Raw genomic sequence first — 20,365 nt, 5'->3', positions numbered from 1 at the left:
GATTGGAAGGCGTGAATGAAGATGAGCTCGTGCGCGTATCATTTTACTCACGAGTGTCTGTACTTGATGGAATTTGGTACCTCTTTGGGCACGTTGGTGGTGTCAGGGTGCAACTCTGCTCCCACCACGCCAAGCATTCAAACATGGTAAGGGTTTTTCATAAAGACAGATTATATGTAGATAGGACTTGATATCCATCAGGTATCCTGCTAGCTTAGTCCAGCACAGCTACCAAGACCGTCATGAGCTCGGAGGGTGCTCAATGATCAATCATGTGTCCTGACCCTCCATGTACGTACCCCCACCCGAAAGTACAAACGAGTCAGGCCCGCTGTGCCTGTAGAAATGCGTAGAAATCTATTCCTGAGCGCCCAACCCAGCCCCCACGACTGTTTCACACGCCTGGCAGACTTCATGGGTTATCAAGTCTGAGCGTATGGCTGTAGCGTCTATAGTATGTACTCTGCGGTACAGTATCTACATGGCCACTGCTGCGCCATGTAGCCTCAAACCATGCCACCCCTAAACAAGGCACGTATGCTGCTTGGAGGCTGAAGATAGATTGTGAGCCACGAAAAAGGTAGGTGTGCCCTGTAGATAACAGATGACTGAGAAGAGAGTGGTGCATGGAATCGCGTTGCTAGCCACGTGTGTTGTGAGTAGCGTGTCAGTGTTTGCGATAGTTTTGCGTTGTGATCGGTGAATCGCGCCGGCTGCTGGTACCCCAGATGTGTTTTTCCTCACAGGTAGGCCGTTGGTTGGTCGTTTGATCGACACGATATTTTATTTCGTCTATGTGGAAGAGGGCAAGGCTCAGGTCCGCCTCCAGCGCTTAGGGCATGAGCTAAGGTTAGGAAGTGCTTAGCTAGCCAACACACCATGCTACCACAGTGGGTCTGTAGGACATGGGGTAATGCATTTTGCTATGGAAATGAGTACCATGTGCAAGACTCGAGGAGTAAACATGCACTTTGCAGGTAATTCGAGTAAGACAATGCCTCGACCACCCCCTATGATTGTAAGAATCAAGGAGGTTTATGGAGGGGTCCATGGGTGAAGTGTAGAAGTGTAGGGGAAGGAAGCAGGCCAGAATGAGTGCACTCGGGAAACCGGCAACTACCGACCGTACCGGTACGTACCGGTATGGTAGGCCAAGAAAATGCGAGAAGATGAAGGGTACGACATACCTAGCCCATGCACGGTAATTCGTTGCAACAAATCAATGCTGCAAATCAAAAGACCTCGTGATGCAAGTACGAGTTGCCTAAGGGGGAGATATTCTGCAGGCCAGCATCCTTCGCCCTGGACGACCGGCAACGCGCGGGCCGTGCACACGATGCACGACTAACCGAAAGGAGCATGTGCTCCTGCATGAGGCAGCGAGTTTCAGACCTCGTCTGTTCACTTTGAGCTGTGTGAATTGCTGGGGCTTGGGGGGCCAAGTCGTGTTCCCCCTGATCTACTGCCATGATCAAAAATAGCCTCGTGGTTTGGGTAGACAGAAGAATGGCTCTGGAGAAGGTACCTATGATGTGAGGTTGGATTTGGCTATTGCTTGCTGATACAGCGACTTCGGTCCTACTCTGTACGTTCGACCACCGCCACGGGGCCGCATGTGCTTTGCTTCTTTTCAACATGTAAGCACCTAAATTGCCGAGTAAGCACTCAAACCGGACACCCTAGCAAACACATGTTTTGGCGCAGACCGCTCATTGGCACAGTCCAGAGTTTGTGTCGCTCGCCAAGCTTGCCTTGGTTTGGAGCACCGACCAAGCATGCCCCTCGGATGGCCCCCTCGGATGGCTTTGGCCCGGGACCAGAGCTCGTAGAGGAGAGTAAGCGGGCGCAATACCTGCCCTACACTTGCAAGCCCATCGAGCTCGCCAATCTAGCCAGAAATAACACCATGTCGGCCCTTGCGATCTCGCATACCTACTTGGACAAACTGGTATTTACCACTGCCTGGCAGCCAGCCATGGATCATAACCCAGTTACCAGGAGCTGCAGACGTCATACAGTGCCATACCGGTAGGTAGTCATGTGCCTACGTGCACACTCGACTCCGTCTTGAGACCGGCTGTGGCACTTGCCCATTACACGATTCATGCGTGCCCCTGCATAGCTACTTGTTGAAAATGGCGTCAAAACCGACAGATCCGGTTGCACTGGTTGCACTGGTGGACAGCACAGAAATGGCCATGTGCAAGAAAGGGGCCATCGCACCTACATTCACGACGAGATTGGACTGGATTTCGTGGTAGAGCAACTTCATCCAAAAGCACCATCTTGAAGCCTGCTGGCTGGCGACTTGGCAACGGATGTCCGGATAACGGGGGAAAGCTGGGGTGCGGGTTAGTGGTGGTTGGTGTTGGGTACAAGTGTACACGGTTCTGTCCAACGTCCCGCACACGAGTTGTTAGCACGATTCCCATGTGCTTGGACCCACTTGCGGCTCTTGCGGGTTGCCCCCCGCATGGGAAATTGCTTATTGCAATGTACAGTTCGTACTACCTCACACTATTTTAGTTGGTTTCACCACAATCTCAGAACCAATAGGATCATATTCCACACCATGTGCACAAGCTTCCTACCGCTGGTGTCCTTTCAGGGGATCCAAAAGCTTGAAGGTTCCGCCATCCTCCTAACAGTCCCGGCCCAAACCAGTCGTCCCCCACAGCCTTGCTGCGAAGATGGTAGAGGATCGCGTCAACAATGAGAGGGCAAGTTCTGTACAACACAAGACTGCATCAAGGCGATTGACAACAGGTAACATGTAAAAAATGACAAAATCATCTAAAATTCTTGGCTTGTCACCGATCTATGGAAATTCATAACAAACCCTTCTCCTCCTCCTCCTCCTCCTCCTCCTCCTCCTCCCTCCTCTCTCAAATATAAACAGTCAAACTTGCTTCTAGAACTTTAGTTCGCCAAGGACCCTGAGGCTCCCGCATCCTTGCAGTATTGGCTCAACTCCTTGCCTCCAATGTGCCATCCAGCAGAGTTGCAGACATCGAGGTTTCCAATGTTTTTCTGTCATCTGTGTTAGCAAGTCGTGGGTGGGTGCAATATGCAAGTTAGGCTACCAACCATGACACAGTCTGGGCACTGTTCGTGCTGCTTATTTCCAGTGTTCCTCTTGAGGTACGCCTCGCAAGCCTTGACTGTGGCGTCCTTGTTGTACACATTCTTCCCGTTTACGCACACTCCACTGTGGTGCAAGTCGGCAGCAACAAAAGGTGTGAGGAGTGCGGCAAGGGCGACGAAAACTGATGCGGTACGCATGTTGATGAAGGTTGGATGAGGATTGAATGTGAAAACGAGAGAATGGTGTCAAGATAAGAGAAGGACTTGAGCAGTGAGGAGGCTCGAATGAGTGAGTGTAGCAAGGTAGTCGTTGAGTGATGAGATGATTCTACCGGTCTGCCTCGAGATACTTATACACAGCCCTCAGCATCCGATCGCCTCTCAATTACAGCCAGCGTGCAAGAATAGAGTCACAATCATAATCATCAGCTATCCTGACATGACCCTCACCTAACCTTCTTCGTCACAGTTTGCGGAGCCCCAACCTATCCGGAACGCCAATGTCTGTTTCTCCATGGTAGGACGTCACCAGATAACCGGTCAACTTGCCTTTGGCTACTTGAATACGGATACAAATGAGCCAGGAGGATTGTAGGAACCTCTCATGCGGAAGAATTCTAGAATAATGATGTCTATCTGCTTGGCTATGTGGGGGGCTAAGATTGAGTAGTCATGCGGATCGGGCCGATTCAATGACAGGTATCGTGAAAGCCACTAACGCGAACCACTGGCGGAAACACAACCCTAGATTCAGGATTGTGTACCCAAGCTCAACCAGATCTCCACCCTTTCAGAAGCAAAGTCCTATTAAGATTCACATCATTCTACTCCACCTTGGTTCGGGCCGATAGGTTTCTGCACGTCACATTGTAAGTAAACATCGCCAATTATAGAGTACGTTTTGACAGAGGAAGAATGGATTGAAACAAGGTGATGGCGGGCAACTGTTCCGAGAGTTACATGAATGCATGGAATGGCAGGTGAGAATTCGCGTATATATAGATGGCCATTTCACTGCAAAGTCAACCACTCATCCTCACAAGGCATTCAAACACTGCAGCATTCTACGCTCATTACAAAAAAAAACATTCTCTTCTCCAACCTACATCTTTCACTCAAAATGCATTTCCTCCAAGCATTGATTGTTGCCTCGAGCGCCGCACTCATCGCCGCCGCACCCGCACCAGAGCCCATCAACATTGGTCTCGACGATGTCATTCTTTACGGAAAAGGTCGTTACGCCATCGTCAAGCGATCCGAAGTCGACGAGATCCAAAAGATCCGAGAGTCCGGTGTCCTCCCACCCAAGCCCACCGAGCTGGAAGAGGGCATGTTTGTCGTCGCCGGCGGAAAGAACAAGTCCGTTGAGGGGCAGGCCGTAGCGGCCGAAAAACGTGATGGCGAAAGGCTCATCATCCCCAACCCCCACCAACGCTTCCTAGGCTGGGACGTCATCATGAGCAGCGTCACTAAGGGAGGCCCGGAGAAGACTAGGGTCACCGTCACCTCTGGCTACTCAATCGCCAACTCACTCGCTGTCGGCATGAGCAGCGAGGTCAAGCTCATCCAGGATTTCCTCTCCGTCACAACCAAGATTGACTACACCCAAACCTGGACCTCGGACCAAACCCAGCAGTTCTCTGCAGAGGTGCCTGCTGGAAAGTATGGTGCCTTTGTGAGCAATGCGTGGACAGACCGCGAGAGCGGAAACGTCTGGAAGGGCAAGATTGGTGAGGAGGGCTCGCTGACGCCTTACCAAGCCGACTCCTTCACCTCCAAGAGCTACGGCAACCTCAACTGGGTGGATGGCATGATCACCCTGTGCGTGCAGGACAAGATGCCAATGCCGCGCTGCATTGGAGAGGGAACTTTGTAGATTCCCCTGTCAAATTCTTACCGCCCCTGGCATTGGGCGAACATGTGGTGGTCATGGCTTTGGAATTTCGACCACATCTTACATCTTGGATCAGATCAATATAGAAGGCTAGCACTAGCATTGTTTTTTCAGTTTGAACGAATGAATTTGTTTTAAAAATTGCATGTAAATATTTCCAAATCCTCCCTCATGACTTTGGTCACATTTTACCTGACGTTGTATTCTCATCTTTACCTTCCCATTTGCTCCTTATTACCGCACCATACATCTACAGGCGCAGGATTACTTGTGCTTGCATCTTCACTCTTGCCCTTCGCCATGTATAACATAACAAGATCAAACCAATCCTGCATCCTGACCGCCCACAACGTTTTCGGCGAACCCCTAGCACCGTGCGAAAGGACCGGAGACGTCCCCCGTAACTTTACACAATACCGTTGCACTCTATGCAACCATTAGTCGTAAAACTGACCATCTGAAACAAGACAAAGGCAAATTTACAACGTAGCAGTATGTGCGCTAAAGCGAACGTCGTGAGCCATGTTGTAACTTGCTGAGCTTGGACCGGTTATCCATGGATAATAGTAGGCACTAAGACTTCCAAACAGGCAGATTGGGACACTTGAAAAATCGGGAGTAGTGGCTGAGCTGTTTGATTTTTGAGATATGGCCTTGTTTTACGATGCGTCGACGTTTGTGAAGCAGTGGATTGTTACTGGTTCAAATGTTGACAGAGCATAATGTTGAAGTCACTGTGTTTATTTGACTCAGTAGCAACAAAAATATGAAAATTCCAAAAACCTATGTGTAGGCTTTTGTGACATGAGCGTTTTGATAGTAGATGTTCAACTTATTCACCGATAGCTTGCTTTAGATCAGGCTGAGAAAACGACAGGTCCGGTCGGGCGTGAAGTCTTGTGCATGATTCGAACTTCAGCGCTCTCCATGAATTCCAGCAATCTCGGGAAAAGAATTCAACAATAGCTTGTACGTTGCGGAGAGAATTAATTTAATGCAGAAATGCAGCTTCACTACTGTTAGCATCTTCCAGACCGGCGTTGTCGCTGAGAATTGCCTGTGACACCTCATTTGTGAACCAGAGAATTGATATTCCATTTCAGGGACTAAGGCAGTTGACAGAGACTAGAGTTGCGGCAATCCCGCTATCTCGAATTTATGTTTTCTCCCTCCATTGCATGATTCTTTTTGATATTTGAATTGCAATCCAAAAATCTGGTAGATATTCTTCTAGTTTGTTGACAATACAAAATTAGTGGGCATGGCTGAGCTTGGTTTCTCTATCATTAGCATTAGACACACAGATCACAGTTACAGATGGATGGTTGAATAGTTATATCGCGCCTACTGGTCTTAATAGTCTTATGGGCAACAAAAGTTTTTATCTGCTCATACGTGACGTAGTGCCAAGTTTGACATGTATTGCATTTACTTCACGAATAACGTCCCCATACAATTGCCGATATGGGCATCCTTCTCATATCTCATTCTCTATCAAGATACCGGAGTTCCACTTTCAGAGACCTCTTTTCCCAAAAGATGTACGTCTTTTGCGTACCAAAATCTCTCGGCTTTTCAGCTGCGTGCAGATCAAACGAAAAGAGCAGCCGCGCAAGCGTTAATCGCATTATTGTCCATGCCAGCTTTTGACCTATGCACTTGTGACGTCCAAGTAGGAATGGCTCAAATGCATCGATACGATCAGATGGAAATGGCGAATCGCGCAGGAATCGTTCTGGTACGAATGAGTCGGGCTGCGTGAAGTTGGATGCGGAGCGAAATGTGGGATACTGATTCACCGCGACGAGCGTCTAAGGGTCGTTAGTAGGTCTGTTATGTGATGTGGGGATCACGAAGATGTGCTTACATTCCCCGGTACAAATTTCCGGCAGATCTGAGACCCCCTCGCGGGTGTTACCCGTGGTAACCCAATGGCAGCAGGTGGTCCCATGCGGATACCCTCTTGGATGACAGCAGTAAGATATTGGAGCTTAGCTGTTTTGGCGTCTGTAATCTCTTCTTCGGAATCGAACGCCTCTCGCACCTCTCGTTGGACCTTTTCAAGACATGACGGATTTTGAAGCAGTCCATTTACTATGGCTGTCATTGCAGTACTTGTCGTCTCACTTCCAGCAAAGATGAGAAGAGTCATGTTCGCTTCAATCTCGTCTTGCGGAATCTTGATTTCACCCTTTTCCTTGTTGTACGCCATGATCGAGCCAACGTAGTCTTGGGTTTTAGTCTTGTGCTCCATGCTGAGTCGCTGCAGCAATTTCTGGTGTGAGATCTCTTTGTGATATTTCATCTTTTCCATAACGCTGTGTGGCATAGCAAGCTTCAACAGCTTGTTCAAGGGGGAGAAGAAGTTGATGCTTGCCATGAGCGCGATGCCTTTACCGAATCCACAGCTGATCGCCACCCACGGATGAGCCTTACTACTAGCCACACTGTCAAACGATTCACCAAAAGACAAAGCTCCAGAGATGTCGAAAGTCAAAAAGTTGAACCAATCGGCAAGGTCCAGAACGGCAGGCTTGCCATCTTTGGCAGCATCACTGAACCGAAGCATCATCAATTGTATAAGATCTCCAATGATCTCCATGTGCTCGGAGATGGCGTGCTCAGTGAATGCACCAGCCAACGCCCGGCGATTGCGTAGGTGTGTGGCTTCATCGGTACTCACAATACTGATAGGGTGGTGGTGTTCTTCTTGGCCTGCCCAGATTGAAGTCTTCGCTATGTTGCGGTTTTCATAAATATCTTTCCAGGCACCTGGTTCAGTGAATGACAACTCATCGGGAGCAACGCGTACAACTGGACCGTATTTTGCGTGTAGATCACGCAAGTTGAGATGATAGGTGCCAGATTGCATTGCATATGCCCATCTTAATCGGCTGGCGGCCCAGATCTTTGGTCCAGGATAATGACGAAGAGGATGAAAATAGATGTTGTAGAATATTCTACAAAGTACCTGAGTGTCATTAGAAAGTGTCGAATATTTGGGTCGTTGAGGGGTCAACGTTGCGTGCTAACCCAAAGCAAGGCCCCTTACCAGCAAAATTGTGCAAATAGCACTGAAGGCGAGAGTAGTGGCATGTGACATGATGAAGTTTGTGTAGAGATGTAGATGTTCTCTGAGATGAGTCGTGAATTATATCAAAGTCGTCGTTCATTCGGCCACCCATTTTCGGGCTCTCGGTCTCCCGGATTACTGTAGGATCAGGTAGAAACCAATGGATGTGGCCACAGCCAGTTATCTTTGTCCGACCAGGGGGACAGGCATGGCGTTGGACGCCTGACTGTAACATGAGCGATGGAATGATGTGGTGTCAGGTGATTGCAGAACAAGTTCAGGTACACAATGATAGGTGGCGGAAACATGACATGTCGTCATACCCTGGTTGAAGACACAAGGCAAGAAAGATGACAATGCATGCGGCGCGTACTATCAGCCTTGCGCGAGCTGGCATAAACACCCTTCATATGCAGGCATTTGTGAGCCCTAAATCATCACATTTAGGAATTAATCTGGCCGAATAACCTATTTGAAATATATTAAGGGGTACCTGGGAAAGATCGCTTTCCTGAGCAGCTGCCGCTTTCCCGCTCCTAAATTGTTACTACCTGGGCCTCATGTCCAACAGCTGGAGGCATACCAATCATCCAATATCAAGACCTTACTCACACTGTTCTGTATCCATTCAAGGGCAAGAATCAAAAGACGGCGATCATTTGCAGAATGCTCATTATCATTGTTACTCTCACTTCGACTTCTCTTCAACGTCACTCACCTTGCTATAACCTTTCTTTTTAATATTACCTAAATACACTTCCTAATGGGCCATCCTTTGCGATAAAAATACAAGAAAGTTATCGGGCAAGTCTCAAGTAAACATTCGCGACTGACATTGTGAGACAAGTAGGTACCGCTACCGCATCTGACGTCATGAGCGTTCGTACCTTGCATTAGCTATGGCCAAAACCCACCCCTCCATACTCCCAACAGTTACTCTGTCCACATCACTTGTACCTCTCTTCATACAAAATTCCATTCAACTGAGGATCCCCTCATTATCAAGACACTCGTAATGGCAGAAATCGCTGCTGGCGCCTATGTGGCGGCCGAGTTCATCGAGCACACGGCCCAAGCTGGTTATGCAGCATACATCGTCTCGAAGCCGACACTGCCTCTCAAGGTAACATTTACGCGCATAGCAACGGCGTCAGATGATGAGTCTCGGTAATTGTGAAGCCATGTTCACTCTAAAACGAGTTCTAATCATCGTAGACGTTCGTTGGCACGTTCATGTCATACAGTAACAGTCATCGGCAACAAGGCATACATATTCGGCGGTGAAACCACGGCCGGTATACCTGCTAGCACTGATATTCATGTTATTACTCTTGAGCATTCTGGTAAGCCAGAAATGGACTACAGTCTGGTCCCTGCACTTTCAACCTTTGATGGTGGCAAAATACCTGCCGCACGATCGAAACACGCAGCGTGTGCCTTCCGAGGGAACATTTCTGTGTATGGAGGATGTGATGAGCGTGGTGAACTTATTGATGAGAAGTCTGCTGTGTGGCTCTTTAGCCCGGAGAGGAAGTCCTGGGATATGCTTGCATCAGTCAACGAGCATGCCGCTCCTGGACCACGCCATAATGCCCAACTCTTCGCGAATGACACGCACGTTCTCTTATTTGGCGGAGTCGATGGGTCGGGAGACAATGCTTCGGATCTCTGGCAGTTCGACATTGCATCACGGACTTGGGCACAACTGCCCACCGCGCCCATAGCAGCCTCGAATGCAGCATTGATGAATGGCGAGCTATGGCTCATTTCGGGGTCAGATCCGCTAAGCAGTCAGATACACCATTTGAATATTTCTTCGTCTCAGAAGGAGATGTCATGGGAATCGTTTACATTTCCAACCAACCCATTGGCGCCCGGTCCTCGTGCACGACGTGAAGGCGCACTTCTTCCGATCAGCACAGGATATGGTCGTAACTACTTGGTATATCTTCTGGGGGCTTGCAACTATGAACCAGCAACTTCAACTACAGAACCTGAAGACCTGGCGCATTCACGAGAAATCACTCAATTCAGCGACACATGGGTTCTCCAAATTCCATCAAGCGACTTGGAGGCTAAACCTGCTCTCTCCCTCAAGGAAGCGATCAAACCAGCAAAGATCAAGGACGCTATACGCTCCGCAATCGGCGCTGAGACGGGTCATCTAACCTGGTCAGAGGCTGTCGTGCAGGTTCCTGCTGACAAGGAACTGGAAGATGAGAACGGCAAGCTTCATCCAGGCCCAAGAGCGTTCTTTGGCGCAGATGTCATGGAAACGGGCAACAGTGTTGTCTTTTGGGGCGGTATGGATGCAAAAGGAGAAAGAATTGGCGACGGATGGGTCGCGAAATTCGAGTGATGGCACTGGTTTCGTGACTATGATTAAGCTTTGTTATTTGCTATTAAAACATTACCGACGAGAAAAGCATGCAACTGTCAAATGTTGAGTTGCGTGGGCACTCATATTTGATTGGAGAATTCACTTCCCGAATGCCACGTCTGATCGCGTCAATAACTATTGTAGTTTGGGAACATTTTGCTAGACATCAAGTGCAATGAGATCAGAGGACGATGCGTCACGTTTGCAATTTTCGGTAGACTGACATATGGCGTCAATCGAATATAAATCTCCTTCCAAAATTCATTTTCCTTACGATATTGATTTGAAACGACGAGAGGGTTGCAAATGCTGCCACTATGACAATCTAAATTCACACATGGTTGCATGGACACAAGGTGCACTTGGACATTGGTCACGACCACCGCGCCAACCAAGCGATAGACTTGATATCTTGTTATTCAATCTCTTATCAGTGGCCAGCCGTATCTGACTCTACAAAAATCCAGGTTATTCTTAGCCCCATGCGTCAACAATACCATAGCAAGCAGAACGATGCACACGATCTTGCAACATAAATACAGTATCAAAAGAGACCAATCCCAATCCTGACTCTAGAAACGCCCAACAGTGTCTCGGTCACTCATTTGTGCATCACCCTAACCTTGTCATACAGTTCGCTCGATACATCAACATTATACCTGCATCCATTTCCAGCGACCCGCGACAGAAGTTCCCCAATGTCAATCGAGACTGCAAACCTTCCTGCTGACAACTGCAACTGTAACTCGCAATTGAGCCTCAAAATGTAAGATAGTAAAAATTTCTCGCTTCGCTTAAACAGCTTCGGATAACGCAGAGGCAGCAGAGCCCGTCGCACGCGCTCTTTTGCGTCAATCACAGCCCTGCGTTTACCGCCGCGTCAGCACAGTTACGTGTGTGCTCATCTCCGGCAGTCGGGCTTGCACATACGGTTAGAGCGAAGAAGCCGGCCGGATTTGTTGTTGTCCATCGTCTTCATCGCTCGGGGAGATTTAATCGCGCGATTTTAATCAGCGCAGACGGGTTTGATGGTGTGGAGGAATATGGATAGTTAGATGGGGCTGGGGAGGAATAAGGGTATTGGGGGGGTTTTTTTTAAGGTTTATGGGGAATTTTTATTGTTGAGGCTGTTGGATACAGTGCAGTGGGCTAGGTAGGTTGTGACGATGCTACCGTGTTGTTGTCATCCAGTTGTTATTGGCACAGTACCGGTATAGGTGGTACAGATATTTGTTTTTTAAAAGGGTTCGAGGATTGATCGACGGGACACTTGCATGCGAGATCGCGATAATGCTTGTTCCTTACCAATATGGAAGCGGTTCCGCCGTCCTATAATGTATAACCTTGCCGACCGTTGGGATTTAATTTATTCTTGCCGGTCTTGATCGAATGACATGCGAAAGTCCGTATGCAGGTTCATGCATTGATCGTTTTAGGATGGTGCGGACACCCCGGCATACTAAATCTGCAATCTTGTTGCTGAGGATCGACTTGAATTTCTTGTCTGCTGACGCTTCAATTTTGAATGCTGTCATCTGATCTCGCTTTAGGCTTTTTCACATTGTACGCGAGAGTTCCAAAGGATGATGGGTAAAATTACACTTTAATTTACAGATTAGGGGCCCGTGTCTATATTAGGGGTTACAACTTGTTACTCATACACGCCATCTTCCCACGACTATCATAACACATCCCAAGTCCCACGTGCCATGGGAGATACTCAGACTCGGGAAATACAAAGACAAAACTCATGGCACTCCTGCGTAGCCTAGAACCCCCCTCCATCATTGTCGTAGAACTGCGAGCCTAGATGCTTGAACTGAAGTTCTTTTGAGGCAAGATCGGGGGGTGGACCCATGGGAGGAATCTGGATCTCGGTATGATCGGTTGGGTGAGGGTCCTTGGCAGTGATGGAGCATGCACATTCGGCTTTCATGCTTGTGTCTCCAGTTAGCGATTAGCAGCTTCGGAGGATACTGTCAAACTAACGAATTGGGACGCCGTTTGCGGGGACTTGGTTGTCCAGGCACCGTTGTGTTTAGAGGTGATGATTCGTTTGGAGACATTGAAAACACAGCCAGAGATTCCACTGGCGAAGGGATAGTGAAAGTGGTGATTGAAGTTCGTAACGGCAGCGTGAGATGTGATCATTGTCTCCAAACAAGCTGACTTTATATATGCTGCGATGGATGGAGGACCTCCCGCACATACCTCACACACAGCTCTCATGAAACACATATGGCGTGTAGCAGGTGAAGGAGAGAGGGAAGTAAAAGCGGCGTGTGGAAATGATCCAAAACCTAGCGTTGTCAATCTGGCGTTCTCCAGGAAAGAGCATGGAAACCCCGGGTATTTCTTCGAGACTGACCGGTGCGCAAGGTAGTGAAAGGGACGGATGGTGATCTTCCGTACAGCTCGGGTAATAGCCGGTCGAATTGTAGACCAACTGCTTGTGAAAGCCCTGGTCTCTACACCTCTAGTCGGCATGCAAGCTCCTGCACCTGCACCTGCTTAGACGACCTGTACCTGGCCTAAAATGTTGGATGTGCAGATCTGAACCGGAATTCTGGTCACAGGCTGTACGCCATCTCGTATACCCATGGTCAGTGTGTACCTGTACCTGAATTTCTCAAGATATGTGACATTAGGCAGCCATACCGCACCTCACCGACCTTTTGTATACTGCGAACCGGCGCAAGATTTCCTTGTCCACCACCATAAATGTCTCATAGGGCCAGCGCTCGTGCATCGCCATGAGCTATTGTTTCAGGTGATGAGCATTCACGGACCTACTGGTTCACCAGAGGTTGAGGTCGAGGTACCGGTATGTAGTAGCCAAATTTCCCATCACCGACCTTGACATGGAATCAGGAACAGCAGCGTGAGCAGATGACCGACTGCATGATGACTTACCCGAACTCGACCACTGGGGTCGAATCTTCATCTGTCGTAATGGCTACTTCGCGTCTGACCGTACAGTGAATGTGTAACCAAGCCCACTAGGTACCGTGCCAAGCTTGCCAGCGCACGCTGTGCCTGTATGCTGGCTGACCTCTCGGTTCGCTCCCTCCACCAGGTCCAACGGGTCCACAAACGAACTCATCGACGGTTGAACCTAGCCCCAGGTGAGGACTGACGTGCGCCCATCTGCTCGCCGTGGCGACCTGTCAAAGGCTGTGACCATTTGGCTGCTTACTGATGTTCATGTTGCCGTGTACCGTACATACGCGTAGATTCGTATACGGCGCGCTAGAAGCCCTGTCCCTTGTCGACCATCGCGCAGGTTTAGGAGCCGTTCCGACCGGCTGAAAGGAACAATGGGCCGCGTTGCGTCCGCTGACTAGGCTTGTCCAGATTGTGGGACACCCTCCCCTGCTACGATCCTCCAGATGGGCATCTCAAGGAACCAGGGTCGATCCGATCCCTATAACCCAGCAGACTTGGTGGTCGTGCTGCATTGCTCGAGCGACATGGACGTCCATGCGTCGACTTGCCTTGTTGCCTAATTGTGATGGATGTGCCTAAGATGGCTCCGGTCCTTGGAGTGGAATCCCCAAGATCTGAGCTGATCGGAAATTTTGTGTCCGTCACACACGAATTGGGATTAGCAGCCGAGCAAAGACGTTGGAGGCGCCGTAAGTGACGTGATTTGTGGATGGACTTCACGTTGAAAAGAGCCATGTGCCTTGAATTATCGGTGATAGTCCGCTCGGCCGAGCGCCTGAGGAGAAGTAATCTTATTTTCTGCATATCCATATGCTAGTCCCTTTTATAGATGCCAGCTATCCAGCAGGCTCTCAACAGCGCGAGGCCCCATGCCATGCCGATGCTATCCCACACGACATTCAGCTTACTCCCCATGACTTCTTTCCATCCAATCGCAACCTCGATCATGGCGATGTTGGCGCTTTCCGCCAACATAAGCATCTCAACATCGAAGATCCAGCCTTCGGAATGCATGTAGGGAACAATATATGGTAGCGCGGGGCGTGAAAAAAGTTTGAAACCACACTGGGTGTCCTTGATCCTGGCTGTGGCGGGAGGCGTCATGACACGCAAGAGGATATGAAAGGAGTGCATGAGGAAGTTGCGAAGAGCTGACCGCTGGACGACAGCCTCACTACCGACGAGGTGGGCGCGGCTGCCAATTGCAACGCCTCGTCCGTGTTTGTCTTCGATACTCTTGCAGCCTTCGACAAGCTTGCCGAGATCTGCAAATCGACTGGCACCATCTGCATCTGCGAAGACGACATACTGGCCACGCACATGTCTCATACCATGGGTAACTGCCCCTCCCTTTCCTCGGTTCTCTTCGAGCGTGATGACACGTATACTACCATGTGGAATATGTGTCGCATGTGCAGCTCCTTTGTCCGACCATGGTCCAGGTTTTGGTGCAGGGTGTTGGTTCAGTTGGTGTTCTCTTGCAAAATCCAGTGCCTTGTCAACGGTTCTGTCAGAGCTCCCATCGCTCACCAACAGGATTTCCCAGCCTCTTTGTTCTCGTTGACCTTTCTCTCCATCATGTGCACTACCGTATTCGCTTTCAAGGAATTCGACGGCCTCTTCCAGCATTCCCTCCAATCGCTCTTCTTCGTTGTACGCAGGCACCACAACGCTCATGAAGAGCTCCGCTTCTTCAATGGGCATTTGCGGTGGTATCACTACCTTCGCGCCTGGCTCCTTGGCCGCTTCCTTCTTCGCGGTCTCCTTCTCGGCCGCCCACTTATCCAGCCAGCATGGCAACGGGTTGGGTTCACTGCGCGAGCCATCCGGCAAAATGGTGATGTACTGTTTTTCTGATCGACGCGGTGGGCGAGGTGTTGGCGCAAGGAGGGTCAAGGCTATATAAACCTAAATAGCCGTGGTATTAGCGAAGGTAGTGTGCGAATTGATCGATCGCAACCGTCTCTTCCTTACCCAAAACGCCAATGCGAGCAGTAAGAAGCCCAAGCCCACTATCAACACCCAAGTTGGAGGCAACCCGACTGCCTTTTTTGGAAACGACTGGAAGCCATATCCAGCACCCAGCCTCTCGGTATCGAAAGCGCGATTCTCCTTTGACATGGTGTCGAGCCCCAAAGTGGGCGGAATAAAAACGTGTGCTAAGGGGCTGGGCACATTGAATATCAAAAACAAAAACCGCCAATGCGCGACACAAACCCCGTCAAGATAACGGCAGTGAAGTTTGGGACGAGATGCAAGTGTTGATGTACAGGTTGGGCGACAGCCAATTGGCACATGAAGATGCAACGTGGACGCTACGTCAGCCGCCTCCGACGTCCGAGGTTCCTCTATTTCGGTCAATTGTATTTCCGCCAGGCACCACCCCCTTGCCATCCCATTGTGAACTGCATGTGTGACCAGGTATGGTGTGTTGACACATTGTAGGGATACTATTACCCATTCACTCTCATCCTCAGAACAACCAGGCTATTTTCGGATCTATCCATGCATGTCTACGGTAGAAGCGATGCACCCCCGGTGGATTGATTGTCACGTGAGTCGGCGGACGTGACCACCTTGCTCCTCCAAAACAACACAAGCAGGCATAGTGCTGTTTGTCCCAAATTGAGGCGCATGTTGCAAACATTCCAAACATTCTCTAAAGCTCAAACTAGGCTCGTTTTATGGTTTTGTTTCACGTTCTAGTCCTAAATCTTCAGCATACCAAGGTTTCCAATACATAGTCGACTGCTAATGGCAGCTTTGAGTCTACACGCAACCTTTCTTTACTTCCAATCCCTTTTCTTCCTCTCTTCGCAGCTCCTCTTCTTATGTCAGCTTGTGTTCCCCTCTCGCTTCTATCTCTATATTTGTCTTCTCCTCGTCACGCTCTCTTCTCTCTTATTCTCTTTTCGTTTTCGCATCTCTATTCCTCTGCTTAACTGTATAATCCGAAGCTAGGCCTGCCTACAGATTTTCTGGCCCAGTATGGTCTCCAAAATCTAAAGATACATGCGACGGATTGGGGCATTTAATTGAGATTACGAAACATACTTCCCAACAAAACGAACTGTCAGTTTTTTACAAGAAAGCTGTGCTCGAACGGGGTGTTTAGTGCTTTACTCGGCTTGCTCATGCCCACACCATCTAAAGGCTACTATGAGACCGCCGAAGCTATGTGCTACAAAGATTCACGGTACGTTCGATGAGAGCTACAGGACCATCCGTTTTTGCTAACATAGTTTATAGCAAGTCCGAATGGCGAGTTTAGAGGAAGGGCAACGTAGGGATAAAAAGGCCAAAGGAGTGTGGCCGCGCATGTTCACCGACCTTGTGCCTTGCACACTGATAACACGCACTAGTCTCTCCACACCCGACTGTCAGTGTCTCTACGCCGTGTCACTTCAAATGTGGCATTTTCCTCGTTGCTCACATCAAGACGCATCGAACCTTTGAACGATAGATTCAAAGGGAACCGTCACATCCATGCTATTTAATACACAGGATTTGCAACGGCTTGTTGCAAACGCAGCATATAATGCCGCTCTTTCTCCCGACGCGCAGTTACGGAGGTTCACCGGTGAGCCACTCATCCGAAAAGGTAGGTCACAGCACATCTTCTCATTCGAGTGATGCTTCTTTACTTGCTCGGCCTGAACAATGGCATGATCTGGGTAGTCTGGTATCTCATCAACCCAGGCCGACGGTCGATGCTACAAAGGCGAGTATCGAAGCGCCACAGACACTTGCTACGCGGGGAGGTGTAAATTATTATGCCAATAAGCTTCCTATGGACACATCCCAAGCCGTCTCTTGCGACGTTAATACATTCCACACAGAAATCTTGTCCGGTCCTCGGGTCAAACAAACACCCTTCCAGACTTTAGAATCCACAAAAGGCACCCACAAACACAGTCTGGGTACCAAAAGCTCTTTACTCACCACAGCTAGTGCTGAAGCTCATTCAAGCATCTCGCCTATCATCTCAACTCCCAGCACGCATGCAACCACAAATCCTCCCCAACCTCCAACACACTCTCAAACAGATTCTTCCGCCAGAAAACCGCCTCCTCCCTCCCTACGTGACCTCCATCTCGCCATCGGCCAACACCGCATACAATACCTCCCCAACTTTTCCTCCCTCACCTACGACGACGCCACAGCAGAAGACGGCTACCTCCCCATCACCGTCCGCCTCGGCTCCTACCTCCCTCCCGACTACTACCCCCTCATAGGACGAACATACTCCATCTGGGCATACCAAACCATCCCCGCCAGCACTACCGGTGGACCCACGCCCAGTGGCGCCGCACCACACGCACCCATAGAATTAGCCGCATTCAACCAACGCGACCAACACGTCAGCCACGTCCCCGGTATTGGCTCCAGCTCCTCATGGACCAACATCCAGCACCATGTTCACCTTCACCCGGCCTTTGCGCTAGCCAGGAGCGTAGCAGATGTCGCGTGCCTAGTGCGCTATGCCCTTCTCCTCGCTGCAGATGCGCGCCTGTATGGCTTCGAGGGTGCGGGTATCCCGTTTGGAATCGGCTTTGCGCACCAGCTTGTGGAGATTGGGGAGAGGGGATGGTATGAGGAGCGGTTTAGAATTTTGAATGAGGTAGGGGTATTGCCGGGGTATCATGACAGGAGGACGTGGGGAGCTGTGGATGTGGATAAGAGCAAGAGAATAGAGGGAAAGGGGATTGCAGGCGGTGCGTCTGAGGAGGAGCTGGGGACATGATTAGGTTCCTGCGAACAAGTCGGAGAAGGCGAAGAGGGCGAAGAAGACTTGCTGAGTAATGAGAGGATGGACGGGGAGGAAGTGAGCTATGGTGTTCTGAGTCGATATTGTGTGGAAAGATTGCGACCTAGTTACCCGATGTAACATTGTCCGGATACTGTAAGCTGATGTGCTTATCCCTTGTCATAGCCCAAAAGTATATTACCATGTACAAGACTACGCAGACAAGGATGCATATACACATATAGTCCCACAATTACCCCAGACTCCACTTCCTCCCATATCCCAAAACCGATTCATCGTCTCTTGACCCTTGATTTTCCCAAAGCAACACTATCAATTTTATGAAAAGAAGACATTTCAAAACTCCACCCCCGCACAAAAAAAAACCCCGTGCATAGGCTCAATACCAAGCTTATCTCGCTACCCACATCCTTCACAATCAGGCTGAATGTGGGACATCACTTAATCTGACAACCGCCCATCATCAGCCGAACCCCACACACTTTGTGTTCTAGCTAGATCCGTCTCTATCTATACTCCCTTTACATAAATGATTAAAACCCCTAACGCAGTGGCATCATTGCCATAGCCGCACAAGTCCCGTACTCTCCAGTCCCAATCCTAAAGCCTAAAGTCCACAGGCAAACCCACAGGCAAACCCACAGGCAAACCCACAGGCAAACCCACAGGCAAACCCACACTTACACCCACACCTACACCCACATCATGACACCACCACGCACCCCGCACCCCTCCCCAACCTCCATCAGCATCATAATCGTAGGTGCGGGCTTCGCAGGCCTCGCCCTAGCCATAGAATGCGAGCGCAAGGGCCACACGGTTGTGATCCTAGAAAAAGCAGCCAACGTGTCCGAGGTAACGCGGTACGGAGACATCATCTCGTTCGACCCAAACGGGGCGCGACACTTTGCGCGGTGGACGGGCGTGCTGGAGGCGATGCGGGCGGTGGCGCGCAAGACGACATGGTTGGATTTGTATGATTGGAAGGGGACGTTTGTGACGAGGCAGGATTTTAGCGGGGAAAGGGGGTGGGGGCCGAGGATTAATGGGCATAGGGGGGAGTTGTATGAGATTATCTATCGGTATGCTGTGGAGAGGGGGGTGGAGATTAGATGGGGGAAGAGGGTGAGTGGGTATTTTGAGGAGGGTGAGGAGGAGGATGGGGGGCCAAGGGCGGGGGTGGTTTTGGATGGGGGGGTGAAGATGGTGGGGGATGTTGTTGTTGCTGCGGAGGGGGTGAGGAGTAAGGGGAGGAAGATTGTGTTGGGGTTCGATGACAAGCCGAAGAGTTCGGGGTATGCGGTGTATCGATCGTGGTTTCCGGGGGATGTGATTAGGGAGAATCCGCTGTTGAAGCATCTTGTCGAGCAGGATTCGCATTTGGGCTTCATCGGGCCGGATATGCACTTTTTGGTGAGCTCGCTCAAGGATGGCAAGGAGTTCAATTGGGTGTTTACGCATGTGGATGATGGGAATATCGAGGAGAGTTGGCAGTTCCCTGGAAGAGTGGAAGATTGTCTCAAGTATGTGGAAGGTTGGGCGCCCATTGTCCAGGAGATTGTCAGGTCCACGCCCAAGGATGCGCGGTTGATCGACTTCAAGCTCGTCTTTCGCGATCCGCTGCCGACCTTTATCTCACCAAAGCAGCGTATCGCTCTCGTTGGTGATGCTGCGCATCCGTTCTTACCAACCTCGATCCAAGGAGCCAGTCAGTCCATCGAGGACGGCGTGGTTCTCGCAGCGTGTCTGGAGCTCGCTGGCAAGAAGGATATCCCATTGGCAGTAAGAGCGTATGAGAAGATACGATATGAGAGAGTCCATCGGGCGCAAGCCATGGGCGTCAAGACGCGAGAAAGATGGCACAAGGCCAACTGGGAAGAGATTGCGAAGAATCCGGAGAGCATCCACCTGGCTCGAGAAGCATGGCTGCTGAACTTCGATGCGGAGCAGGACTGCTATGAGAGGTTTCCCGAAGTCGCAAGAGAGTTGCGAGAGGAGAAGGCCAGATTGTAATGGGCACGTTCAAGCACGGCCAGGGTGGCCCATGTATGGACTCGGAAGACTGATCCCTCTACAGCACACCATGACATTCATCTGTACCAAGTCAAGTAAATGATATTACCCAACGTCATCTCCCACCAGCCTCGGCAATTCCAACGATCCGCATGTTAGTGAGGACCGGCTTTGGACCTTACCTAGCCTTCGCGTAGTCTGCTCCTG

General features: G+C 50.0%; 8 protein-coding genes across 8 annotated transcripts; 4 read left to right on the top strand and 4 right to left on the bottom strand.

Annotated features, from left to right (window-relative positions):
• Positions 1–2,919: 2,919 nt before the first annotated feature.
• Positions 2,920–3,282, bottom strand: IAQ61_007331 (uncharacterized protein; the record flags this gene model as incomplete). The annotated part of the gene is made up of 2 exons (XM_003840688.1): positions 2,920–3,030; positions 3,088–3,282. The coding sequence occupies 2 exons, from the start codon at positions 3,280–3,282 to the stop codon at positions 2,920–2,922; spliced, it is 306 nt and encodes a 101-aa protein (XP_003840736.1).
• Positions 3,283–4,204: 922 nt separating this feature from the next.
• On the top strand, positions 4,205–4,960 carry IAQ61_007330 (uncharacterized protein; the record flags this gene model as incomplete). Its single annotated transcript, XM_003840689.1, has 1 exon — positions 4,205–4,960. The coding sequence occupies one exon, from the start codon at positions 4,205–4,207 to the stop codon at positions 4,958–4,960; it is 756 nt and encodes a 251-aa protein (XP_003840737.1).
• Positions 4,961–6,305: 1,345 nt separating this feature from the next.
• Positions 6,306–8,276, bottom strand: IAQ61_007329 (uncharacterized protein). Its single transcript, XM_003840690.2, has 3 exons — positions 8,031–8,276; positions 6,846–7,949; positions 6,306–6,789 (listed from the first exon to the last, which is right to left on the bottom strand). Exons 1-3 carry the CDS (start codon positions 8,079–8,081, stop codon positions 6,463–6,465), a joined length of 1,482 nt encoding a protein of 493 aa, XP_003840738.1. The 5' UTR covers positions 8,082–8,276; the 3' UTR covers positions 6,306–6,462.
• Positions 8,277–8,587: 311 nt separating this feature from the next.
• On the top strand, positions 8,588–10,410 carry IAQ61_007328 (uncharacterized protein; the record flags this gene model as incomplete). The annotated part of the gene is made up of 2 exons (XM_003840691.2): positions 8,588–9,218; positions 9,267–10,410. The coding sequence occupies exons 1-2, from the start codon at positions 9,067–9,069 to the stop codon at positions 10,408–10,410; spliced, it is 1,296 nt and encodes a 431-aa protein (XP_003840739.1). The 5' UTR covers positions 8,588–9,066.
• Positions 10,411–11,950: 1,540 nt separating this feature from the next.
• IAQ61_007327 (uncharacterized protein) lies at positions 11,951–12,497 on the bottom strand (the record flags this gene model as incomplete). Its single annotated transcript, XM_003840692.2, has 2 exons — positions 11,951–12,368; positions 12,421–12,497. 2 exons carry the CDS (start codon positions 12,495–12,497, stop codon positions 12,200–12,202), a joined length of 246 nt encoding a protein of 81 aa, XP_003840740.2. The 3' UTR covers positions 11,951–12,199.
• Positions 12,498–14,190: 1,693 nt separating this feature from the next.
• Positions 14,191–15,498, bottom strand: IAQ61_007326 (uncharacterized protein; the record flags this gene model as incomplete). Its single annotated transcript, XM_003840693.1, has 2 exons — positions 14,191–15,285; positions 15,352–15,498. 2 exons carry the CDS (start codon positions 15,496–15,498, stop codon positions 14,191–14,193), a joined length of 1,242 nt encoding a protein of 413 aa, XP_003840741.1.
• Positions 15,499–16,915: 1,417 nt separating this feature from the next.
• On the top strand, positions 16,916–18,121 carry IAQ61_007325 (uncharacterized protein; the record flags this gene model as incomplete). The annotated part of the gene is made up of 1 exon (XM_003840694.1): positions 16,916–18,121. The coding sequence occupies one exon, from the start codon at positions 16,916–16,918 to the stop codon at positions 18,119–18,121; it is 1,206 nt and encodes a 401-aa protein (XP_003840742.1).
• A 729-nt stretch (positions 18,122–18,850) lies between these two features.
• IAQ61_007324 (uncharacterized protein) lies at positions 18,851–20,158 on the top strand (the record flags this gene model as incomplete). The annotated part of the gene is made up of 1 exon (XM_003840695.2): positions 18,851–20,158. The coding sequence occupies one exon, from the start codon at positions 18,851–18,853 to the stop codon at positions 20,156–20,158; it is 1,308 nt and encodes a 435-aa protein (XP_003840743.1).
• Between the last annotated feature and the right edge of the window lie 207 nt (positions 20,159–20,365).

This window comes from Plenodomus lingam (genome assembly GCF_022343315.1).
Source record: "Plenodomus lingam strain CAN1 chromosome Unknown contig_27, whole genome shotgun sequence".
Taxonomy (NCBI): Eukaryota; Fungi; Ascomycota; class Dothideomycetes; order Pleosporales; family Leptosphaeriaceae; genus Plenodomus; species Plenodomus lingam.
The sequence above is the reverse complement of the archived record's forward strand: the minus strand, read 5'-3'. Positions and strand labels throughout refer to the sequence as shown.

Coding starts and splice junctions, on each gene's coding strand:
- IAQ61_007329 (XM_003840690.2), bottom strand. CDS start 8,081: ATGTCACATGCCACTACTCTCGCCTTCAGTGCTATTTGCACAATTTTG. Junction 7,950..8,030: donor CTATTTGCACAATTTTGCTG/GTAAGGGGCCTT, acceptor AATGACACTCAG/GTACTTTGTAGAATATTCTA. Junction 6,790..6,845: donor GGAAATTTGTACCGGGGAAT/GTAAGCACATCT, acceptor AACGACCCTTAG/ACGCTCGTCGCGGTGAATCA.